The following is a 12,004-nucleotide window of genomic DNA, read 5'->3' as shown; positions in this document are numbered from 1 at the left end:
TTTGGGGGAAAATTTGAGGAAAAATTGCAAACAATTTTTTGTGATCTAGAAGATTTCATGGCATTTGCTCACAAATAAAACATACAAATCATCGGGAAGAAGGGGTAAGTTGGAACTTAAATGTAAATATAGCATTGTACAAATAGGGGGATCATTTCGCGATATAGGAGAGAGACCTAAAAAATTGCTCATAGATTACCTGCTAGAGAAGTCAAGGAACTGCAAGTACATCTTTAATCTTAGAAGGCATCGAATATATATACAATAAAACATAACTGTAAGATTCATCTTTAGTTACAATTTTGTAAGGATAAACGTCCTATCAACTACAATTTTGTGCATGACAAAAAGTCCATCAAGGCATCAAATTATTATTCTTGTAATGTCCACTTTATAATCTTTTTTTTCACCCCCTTTAATTTTATTTGTTTTCTTCTTTTACCCTTTTAGCCTACTTAATTATTTCATCTTTTACCTCTTTAATCTCAATTTTTTTAATAATACTCTTCTAACCTTATTTTTTTTCGTATTTACACCCTTAACCCCAAAGAAGATGCCCATGCTGAACTCTAATACAAAGATTTAAAAAAAAATAATAATAATGGTTAAATGAGAAGAGCTTTTTTTAGTAGAAGGATTTGAAAGAATGGTCCAGTTAGCTAGGGCTGTCAATGAGCCACTCTTTGACCCAATTCAGCCCGTTAGGGACGAGATTTGCACAGTGTTTCTGGGCCCATTTAATTATTAGTCCAAACTGAATCATGCTCCATTCATGTTCAGGGACAGGCTTGAGCTTCAATAACTATAACTGATTTTATATTATATTTATGTTACTTCCACCATCTAATGTGGGACTAAATTTTTCTAAGAAAAAATGAAACCAAGGCACATATAAGATTTTATTTTCGCACCAAAATTAATACCTTTGTATTGTAAAAATTACACACACCAAAAAAAGAAAAAAAAAAAAAAAAATCCTTTCAATCCCTTTGGTTTTATCCTTAAACACATGCATTTATATCGCTACCCAATGGGTATCCCCTAGACGACGGATCGGACCTGTATCTGAGCTTTGTCCAATCCATAGAATATAGTCTTATCTAAGGACTAATCTTGGGGCACGTGCAACTCTCGCATATCACACGCACAACAGTGTGATGTTACATGCACAAATAAAGAGTAGAAACCATTAATTGTTTAATCATGTTCGATTAGTCTGTGTGCACCTCCACGTCGGGAACAGTACAAAATGAGGTCGCTACAGCCAGTTTAGAGTAATCACAGGATTGACGTAGATTCACACTTTGCTGATGTGGAGGTGCGCACATAACCATAACTGCTTTTATGTAAAGTGAAAATCAATGTCAATCTTACAGTAACTCCAACATTATTCTTGTTTTTAAAAGTAAATATCTATTTAGCATTGGATTGTTTATCCCTCAGAAACCATAAAACAATGTGTTAAATGTGACAAGTCCAAATCCAACTACTACTTATATATAATAATATTTATTCTAAAAATACAAAGGCCCTATATTAATGTTCAAGTTAGATTTAAAAAAAAAAAAAAAAAAAAATTTGTCCTATATCCACCATTTTCAAGCTCTCTAATCTAATCCATCTCATCTTCAAAATCCAAATCATTGATTTCAACCTCTTGAAGAAAATCATTTTGAATTTTATATTGATAAATTCACCGTCTTCAAGATAACTTGTTAAACTTTGTCTTCAATCCATTAACTTAAACCTCTACAATAAAATCCTTGATTATCCTAATGAAAAATCCATCATCTTTGAGTTCTTCAATTCATTCAACTTCATCTTCAATCCATCTACTTCAACTTCTTGTAAAAGTTCATTTTTTGCACCAAAAACCATCTTCTACTTCTTCCAAAAATTCCATCTTCTTTGTGAGTTGGAAAGATTGTATAAATAGATTTTAAGGTTGAAGAGGAGTAATAGGTTTTAAAATGATTGATTTTGGGCAAGAAAAAGCAAGGAAGCAAGGGCACTTTAAGTCATTACATATCTAAATTTAACACGACCTAATCAGCTCCCAAATTTTCAAAATGACTCTACTCGAGTCAAATTTTTGAGCTTTAAAAGATGTGATCCCAATTTTTTTTTTAAAAATAAAATCTACAAAAATATCTCTAAACCTAGCAGTTTTATATTTTGAGTACTAATAAATTGATGTACTTTTGGCGCATGCACTTGACACACACTGATGTGAAAACACATAATATTTTTTTTTTAAAGACAATTTCTCTCTCTTACCTGATCTCTCCCCACATATTTATTTTTTTTAGATTTCAAATCTTAAAAAATGATCGTTGGGCCCACATTGATTATCACATTGACAATTGAACAACACAACCACCTAAATTTCATGATAATATTCATATTCAAAAAATAAAAATTGTTTTTCGAGCTTGATCCAAGGTGTTTAAAACGGATGGCTACTAAGTACCCAAATTTAAAAATAAAATTCAACGGTGCAGAATAACTATATATATATATATATATATATATATATATATATATATATATATATTTTAAGTTCATATAATTTTATCTTCTACAACCCCATTTCATTAAATCATGATTTTGAATGTGACAAGGTGATTAGATCTTAAAGTTTCTTTTTTTCAACATGTGTAATAGAGAGAACTTTTTTTTTTAATAAGTTATATGATTTCACATCACGGTGTGTACGTCAAAGTACATCAAATTATTAGTACTCTTATATTTTAGTCATTAAAATCTTGAGTCATGATTTTCTTACGCACCCTTTGGCATACATTCCCTCAAGTGGCATGGGTTAAAATCACAGATTTTCTCGGGATGCAATTGTACATCTCCATAAATATGTGCAATTGTGTATGTTGAGAGAAAAAAAAGCTATAGTTCTAACACATGTCACATTAGATAGCGTATGGGAACATATGTTAGAAGGAGGCATAAGAAAATCATTATTCTAAAATCTTTTGAATCCATCAATCCCAATGAATCGTCTTTCCCGCGATGACGACGAACTTGATACAAGTTGGAGCCTCTGTAAAAGTCGAATTTATTATTGTATCCATTGATACAAAAGGTTTGATTCTTTTGTATAAATGACCACCAAACGATTGTCTTACAAAATTAATGGGCCTAAAATGGTAGATAAAATTAGGAGAGCATTACTTAATTATAATTAAGTTTGGGCCTACCAGTAAATTAATTAGATAGGTGTACGTGTGGCAGGAAGACAAGATTCTCTTATAAGCCACGTGCATTTGTAGCACCTATAATAGCCATTCTAATTTAGTTGGAAAGATTAATTACTCAAATATTCAATATTTTCCTATTTTTAATTATATATAGTATAAAAGAATAACAAAAAATAAATAAAAAATGCCAAAGGTAGATGTAATAATAATGTAATCTAAACACGTGGCATGAACTTATTGGTGTCAGATGATTTGTGACACTACAGCTATCCTTACCCGATACTGGTAGTTTTTTATACGTCCCAAAACAATGTAGACTAAATACACGTAGCTAAATAATAATAATAATAATGAATAAATAATACGAAAACAGCAAATTATAATTAATTAAGTATATAATATGGTGCATTTTATATAAAGAGCACTCAGTGGCGCACATTAGAGCAGAGCCATGACCTGCAGTTGAACTCGTCCTCATCCTCTGCTGCATCACTAGAACATGTCCAATCACCATAACACAATTCCGGCGAATCCTCCAACATGGTCTCCGACCAAATTTCTCTCTTTCCGTCCATCAATTCCGGCAATTCAATCTCATCCCAGAAATCATCACCATTCAAATTCTCAATTTTCTTTTCCGGCATTACCGACATCGCCGCCTCCGCTGCTGCTGCCTGAATATCCCTAGCCGTACACGTGGACGGACGAGGAAGCATGTCAATCTCTTCAGGAAAATTTAATAAAGCTTTACACCCTTTAAGACAATAAGCTGCCACATCATAAGCCTTAGCCGCCATTTCTGGTGTTGGGAAGGAGCCAAGCCATATTCTCGATTTCTTTCTCGGCTCCCGGATTTCTGACACCCATTTTCCCCACCGTCGTTTTCTGACACCTCTGTATGTTGGATGCCTTGTACCTCCGCCTGTGATTTCAGATTTCTGTTCACCCTTTCCGGTCGACGTTTTTATGTGGTCATCTTCTGTACATGGTGGTGGTTGCTCCATTCTCATCTGAATACTTGCGTAGTTCGTGTTTCAAGATTTATAAGATTTTTAAGCCCAGATGAAGTTACAGAAATGCCCTTCAAGGGTGGGCCAGTAGTAGTAAGGAATTATGTTTTTGCTATAACTATGGTAGATGTGTGTTTGATACCACCCACCTACGGACATATTCTTTTTTTGTCTTACTCCAAAGCCTATTAGGGTTGCACATTGGATTGGATCAAACTGAGAATCAAACCGAATCAAAGCATTTTAGATTGGTTTGATTCGAATTTTTAGCTCTTCGATTATGATATAATTTGCAATTTTGAAAATCCAATTGATTCGATTTGATTCTTAACAAATAAAATTAAATATAATAAAAAAGAGTTCTCATTATTTATTTTCTATATTTTAATAAATTTAGTCACCAATCTGAATGGTCCACAAATGACATGACCCTAATCATTTAATGAGTTTCGATTTTGCAAAATCACTCATCTTATTCAGTAGATAATTGAGATACTAATGTTACATTGTCAATATCATTTTCTCTATTGCACATTTTGATTGAAAACGTTGATGATCGTGAATTTTTTAGTCATAAGATTTGATAATTGATATCTATAATTAATTGAATTAAATCAAATTGAATTAAAATTCATTTGGATTGATTCGATTCTAAAAATAGTCGATTCTAAAAATTTATAGAATCAATTAAGTTTCCTTTAATTCAGCTTTTACTCTTAATTCGAACTTCAATCGAATAGTATACACTTAATATAGAGGATTCAAACCCTCATCTCACACCTCGACACATTACCTATAAGTCACAATCCTTTGATTGATGCCTAAGAAAAGATATTTTAGACATCATTCCAAGGATTGTAGCTTGTAGGCATGTGTTGAAGTGCAAGAGGGATTCAATCCTCCACAGGTTCGCATTGGATCAGCATTTCTTTTTGTCCCATTAACACTGTGTGTGATGGTGGGCTACTGAGGATACTTTTAGGTTTCGTAAATACAAAGTTGAGACATCGATAGTTGCTGTTAAATAATGGAGACAAAAAAAATTTGTGGGCTATTCGCGACCTGAAACTTTTGATTCACGTGCGCTGCGGTAACACGAGATTTTGGTGATATTTTTTTATTTTTGCTTAAAATTTTTGAGGACTGTATAGTGTATAAGTCTTATATAAAGGAGATGATTGTGTAGTAGACCTTCGTCCAACTCAAAAATTGGAAGTGTGATAATAAATTAGGAAAATTATTTGAAGGACCCAGATGGAGTGATTTTTTTTTTAAATAATCCCTAAATTTTAGGCGATCTCTTAATAGTACATTTAATAAAATTTTCTTTTCTTTATTGTCCCTAGACTTCATCCCACATTTGTAATGTCTTTAAAATACTCAAATTATCATTTTCTCATCTTCTTTATTTAGTTAAGGTTTTCAATGGCGATTGTAATCATTTTCGTCTATCTTTGATCATGAATTACGAGTAAAAAGCATATACGGTTATGTGCGTGCCTCCACATCATTTTTGTCATCCTTGTGTCTTCGTTTGTGTCATTCCAACATTTTCCATGATAAAATGGGAAAAAAAAAAATTCTACTCATTATTTATTATAATTGTAAAGAAATGAAAAAAAAAAAAAAAATTGAAAAAGGCAAAAGAATAAAAGCCTTACTATGATAGTTATGTGCGTGCCTCCACATAATGAATTTTTTTTACTCTAAATAAAAAACTCACTCGTCCTATATACAATTGACGTGACAAGGACTTAGAACCGTTGATCTTTTTCTTGTGTATCCTGAAAAAAAAAAGATCTATGATTCTGTGCCCTTGCCACGCTGTGTACAGATCGAGTGAGTCTTTTCGAATCAGAATATCATGATTCTGTTGATAAAGACATTCTTGAAAAGTCATGGTATTGGCTTAAAAGTAGTGACTATATTTGGTAATTGGATTAAAATATTTTCATCCATGATTCTTGTTCAATATGGAAAACATGATGAAGATCACCATAATGCGAAAGTTAAAAGTAGTGTAGTTCCCCCCTCCACATGCCTATCTTTGGTATTTGTGTCCAACACTTGAGATTTCCTCTTTTCTAAAATAAGTGGTGATCCAATAAGTGGGCGTTAGAAAGGTCAGTTTCCTTTCAAGGAATAGAAGATATGGTGCTCTTTCTTTCCTCAGCGATGGACCATCAATGGATGTGTCGGATTCAAAATTGTTCATCCCAGTAAATCAGGGTCTGCCCAATCAGGCCCACTGAATGTATGTATATTATACATGGATATACGATTTCGTAATAAAAGGTACAATAATGATGAAGTGACCTCAGCCTGGAACCTCATATCGCACTTCTTGACGTGAAAGTATATGAGAACCTTAGATGTGTTTCATCGAGATACGAGTGAAAAATATCTATGATTCCTATCCACTTTCACGTCAAGGGCTGTGATATGAGGTTCTAGCTTGAGGTCACTCCAGCGCGACTCTAAAAGAAAATTACAATAATTTTTTAAATAATAAATTTACTTTCGTTTTTAATTATTTTCAATTAAGATGAGATTGGAGCCCTATTTTAATGAAAGTAATACCAAACAACTCCTAATGACTACGTATTTTTTTTTAAGTTCGAAATCAACCCAAATTAGATCAAGCCCATTAGGTTCAAGTTTGAGATTAGTCGTCTTAGGCCTAATAGAAGATTAGGGTCAGTCTAAGATACAACCCACTTCTTTAGACTCTCACCCATTGATCACAATCATATTTCTCAACAACAATGTATGTGGGCCGAAGAAAGAAGCTTTAAGTTGCCAATAAAATTTAGATCCACCATAAGTTCTGATTTTTTTCCGACAAGCTATCTTTATAATCAAGATATACATTATAGGTTCTACTTTTTCCCAACTTTAAAAAAAAAAATCCACATCGGAAGGAATTGAGAAATTGAAAGGTAGGAATTATTTATTTAACAATTAGTTTAGTTTATCGATTTAAAAAAAAAAAAAATTAATATTATTACAATGGAATTTTTTTTGGCATTGATTATCATGATGAGAAATGACTCAATTGTCATAATTCAACTCGATCAATTTATAGGTAGTTCAATACCTTGATTGTGACGTAACTGAATAATAAATAAATAAAATAATATGTGTGGGGATTAAAGAAAATCGCAATCATTTAGAGGCATATAAAGTAGAGAAAGAAAAAAAAAGACTATTAGGAGATACGACTAGCAGATTCATCCCTTCAAACGAACAGACACAAATCAAATAAAATATTCAAAAAGAGATTTAAAGTCCTAAATGTAAAATCGATAGACATTTTTTTCAAAGCACCTATCCCACCCATATGTAGCGTAATTTATTGAGCTCATATATATAACCTAATATCCTATAGGTTGACTTTACAGAAACTCACCGACCAGTATCGTAAATCATACGAAAAAAAAAGAATCAATCTTTTCATAAAATATATAACAAAGTCAACATCCATCATAGTCAAATATTTTAAATTTTGTATAAATAAATAATAATTAAAGATAAAAATACATTATTAACATAATCATAAATCGAAAGTCAATCAAATTCTCTCTTAACTTGATCATCGAAGTAATTTTAATGTGAAACATGATAAAATCAAGACCATCGACAAAATCTTTAGAATAAAAAAGGAGGGATAGTGGACAAGATCATCGGACAAAACCAATGTGTACCTCCTCACACAAACCACAGAAAACACAGTGAAGCACTTCGTCCTTGAATGGCACCCTCCAGCAACCACATGTCACATATGAAGATGTGCTCATTACTTGTCCACTTGCATGGTTTTAAAGCGCACGTCAATTTTCAATTAAGTGGGGGCCCATGTAATTTATGAAGTGGGGGCATATAACACACAAGCAAAAATGATGTTTTAGATTTACAGGACTGAACTGTGCCACGTTTCGAGTGTGTTTTTTAATAAGTTCACGTGGGATTGGGCCCACGTTTTCCCCTCTTGTTAAGTTATTATCGCTTTTATGCGAGCGAAGAATCTGCTCGTGTTGGTTGTGATCTCGATTCGACCGTTCTCATCTACCGTTTATCTCTGCTTCTGTGGGTAGATCACAACCGTTGAAAAGGAAAGAGGACAATTGATGACGTGTATATCAATTATTATTATTATTTTTTTTTTTGTACTTTAGCCCATAGTAGGAGTGTCAATGATTACTCATTTAATCGAAACTAGAATCCGAACCGATTCGGCTCTGGATCCCTTTTTATTGGAATCGATTTGATAGAAATCGGAACGATTAGGTTCTTTCTATCCAATGGGTACATGTGGGTATCTAGAACCAATTTATTTTGTCATTTCTTTCTATACTATAGATTATTTAAGATTTTATTTTATTTTAAAATAAATGTATAATATATAAAATTATTCAATTTTTCATATAAATTATTGATTAGAACTTAAAATGAATTATTCTTCTAAAATTTTATTGCTTTTAACAAAGATAAATTTCTATTTTTGAAAAAAAAAAAATCATTAATTTGTATCTTAACTATAACAAGTTATAACTAACTTTAACAATTTTGCTGATAATATGTTTATTTTTTGAAAGGAAAAATAATGATTTGAAATACTTTTTTCCTCATTTGATATTCTTGAAAACTAGAACCGATGGATACTCATGATTTTTGATAATTTCGATTCCGATTCCATTTATTTTGAATCGGACCCATAATTGACAAAAACCAGAATCGAACTAATATAATAGTTAGGATTCTAAGTTCCTTAGGAACCAAACCTGAACCGACCCATTGACACCCCTAGCCCATAGTGACAAAAATCGCGATATTTTCATTAGTTAATTAAATCACGTTTTTTTTTTTTTTTTATAAAAAAAAAAAAAAATCGACAAGTTTAAGCGACGATTTTTATAAGAAAACGCGAATAATCGTGATGCCTTATAGTTTTTCAAGGAATCGTCCATGTGGCAAACTCAATCGACTATCCTTATGTGACAAATTCAGGAATTGTAGATCTGCGCTCCTCGAGATACAGGGTTGCACTTCCCAATAAAAAAATGTATCTTGAGAGAATCTTGTGTCCTGAGGAGTGCAGATCTACAATTCCCAAACTTGTCACGTCAGGTAGTCAATTGAGTATGTCACGTGGGGTAGTTAGATTATCACGACTCTTTTTCAAAATAGCAAGTTTACTATTCAATTTTCACGCAACTTAGAAAGATTTCTTTTTAATTAGAAAAACTATTTTCTTACTAAAGGTAGTTGAGCTCAAATGAATTACCACATTGGCAATCCAACACTACATTCCTCTAGATTTCATGGGAAAGTTAGATTTAAAAAAATTCAGAGAAACAATTCCTCTCAGGCTTCATCTAAGGTTTTAAAAATGGACGGTTATTGAATTCCCAAACTTACGATTAATAGTTTATATGATTTTTCCTCTACATCCTTGTGGAATCATATCATGTTTTTGGACACCACAAGGTGAGCTCAACGACCCTTAATAAGAAAAAAAAATCTCTCTCTCTCTACATATATACATATATAGGGTCCCGTTCGGCACCCTAAGTTTTACCACACATTTTAACAAACGCGTTTTGTCCTACATGGGTTAGAAGTTTCAGAATGGGCTGATTTTTGGTGAGGATGATCTCTATGGTGAGGAGATCATCCTCATCAAAAATCAGCTCATTCCAAAACTTCTAACCCCATCAAAGATGATTTACAAAAAATGGACGGTCCACGATTTTTCAACTTGTAAACATGGGGCTAAACATTTCGGAATGGGCTGATTTTTGGGGAGGATGATCTTCTAATCATAGAGATCATCCTCACCAAAAATCAGCCCATTCCAAAACTTCTAACCCATGTAAGACAAAACACGTTTGTTAAAGTGTGTGGTAAAACTTAGGGTGCTGAACATTTCCCACATATATATATATATATATATAGGGTCCCGTTCAGCACCCTAAGTTTTACCACACACTTTAACAAACGTGTTTGTCTTACATGGGTTAGAAGTTTTGGAATGGGCTGATTTTTGGTGAGGATGATCTCTATGGTGAGGAGATCATCCTCACCAAAAATCAGCTCATTCCAAAACTTCTAACCCCATCAAAAATGGTTTATAAAAAATGGACGGTCCACGATTTTTCAACGTGTAAACATGGGGCTAAACATTTCGGAATGGGCTGATTTTTGGGGAGGATGATCTTCTAATCATAGAAGATCATCCTCCCCAAAAATCAGCCCATTCCGAAATGTTTAGCCCCATGTTTACACGTTGAAAAATCGTGGACCGTCCATTTTTTATAAACCATTTTTGATGGGGTTAGAAGTTTTGGAATGAGCTGATTTTTGGTGAGGATGATCTCCTCACCATAGAGATCATCCTCACCAAAAATCAGCTCATTCCGAAACTTCTAACCCATGTAAGACAAAACGCGTTTGTTAAAGTGTGTGGTAAAACTAAGGGTGGCGAACGGGACCCTATATATATATATATATATGGGACGGTTCAGCAGCCCTAAAGTTTGCCAAGTTTGGTGCCAAACATTTTTCAAAATATGGGTTAGAAGATTTGGAATGAGCTGATTTTTTGTGAGGATGATCTCTATGATGAGAAGATCATCCTCACCAAAAATCAGTCTATTCTAAAACTTCTAACCCCATTAAAAGTGATTTACAAAAATTGGACGGTCCACGATTCTTCAACTTGTAAACTAGGCTTAGAAGTTTCAAAATGAGCTGATTTTTTGTGAGGATGATCTCTTCACCGTAGAGATCATCCTCACAAAAAATCAGCCTATTCCAAAACTTCTAACCCCATTAAATGTGATTTACAAAAAATGTTTGGCACCAAACTTGGCAAACTTTAGGGCTGCCAAACCGCTCCCATATAGGTAGAGATCATCCTCACAAAAAATCAGCCTATTCCAAAACTTCTAACCCCATCAAAAGTGATTTACAAAAAATGTTTGGCACTAAACTTGGCAAACTTTAGGGCTGCCGAACCGCTCCCATATATATAATATGCATGTTTCTATAATTCTTTTAATTTTATTTTTTACACTACTACTAATGCTTTTTTCGATTTTATCGACTTTTTTAAAGTTTTTCTTTGCCAAATTATTCTCAAGTTACAACTTTGTCACTATGTTTTAGATTCAGTTAGCATTATATAAGTTCTTTTTAAAATCCTAAGCACGCTTTCATTTTTAATGGAGAGAGAAAGGATTACGAGAGAAGGTCATATGTCAAGTTTTTAAAATGTTGAACTCAAATAATCGCGATTGATGATTCAAATCATTGACATCAACCATTTTGATCATCGATCTTGACTATTGGAATCATTGATCTAAATGATTCATCTTTGAATACAGAGAGAAATGATTTAAACTAGTTGTTCTTAATAGTTATAAAAGGTCAATCTCGATGATTGGATCAAAGGTTGATCTCAATGATTTAAAATGTTGACCTTGACAATATGAATCATCGATGTTATCAATTATTGAAGAGGAGGGGGTGGTGGGACTAAATGGACCACCAAGTTAAGGAGTACGGGAGAGACATCCTACTTCATGAGGTAATTTTCAAATGTATGATAATATATAAAATTGTCGTATACAAGAGGGACTAATGGAGAGGCCCATAAAAATTACATTGAATCCTGATTGGACTTATTGGATTCTCTTTGTTTCTTCTTAGAAGATTGTCGTCTTTTCGTTGTTTCAAAGAGAAATGTTCTACTCTACCACGATTGCCATTTTAAGGATAAAA

The 12,004-nt window shown here is 33.0% G+C and overlaps 1 protein-coding gene across 1 annotated transcript; it reads right to left on the bottom strand.

Annotated features, from left to right (window-relative positions):
- Positions 1-3,571: 3,571 nt before the first annotated feature.
- LOC147389941 (Integrase-type DNA-binding superfamily protein) lies at positions 3,572-4,239 on the bottom strand. Its single transcript, XM_086418770.1, has one exon. It carries the CDS (start codon positions 4,220-4,222, stop codon positions 3,638-3,640), a length of 585 nt encoding a protein of 194 aa, XP_086274896.1. The 5' UTR covers positions 4,223-4,239; the 3' UTR covers positions 3,572-3,637.
- Positions 4,240-12,004: the final 7,765 nt, after the last annotated feature.

The sequence above is a fragment of the Akebia trifoliata genome, chromosome 12, assembly GCF_017979445.1.
Source record: "Akebia trifoliata isolate Shusen 1 chromosome 12, ASM1797944v1, whole genome shotgun sequence".
Lineage (NCBI taxonomy): Eukaryota > Viridiplantae > Streptophyta > Magnoliopsida > Ranunculales > Lardizabalaceae > Akebia > Akebia trifoliata.
This window is presented reverse-complemented; position numbering and strand designations above follow the sequence as displayed.

Bases quoted from the DNA above. Each gene is read 5' to 3' on its own strand.
- LOC147389941 (XM_086418770.1), bottom strand. From the start codon at position 4,222: ATGAGAATGGAGCAACCACCACCATGTACAGAAGATGACCACATAAAA.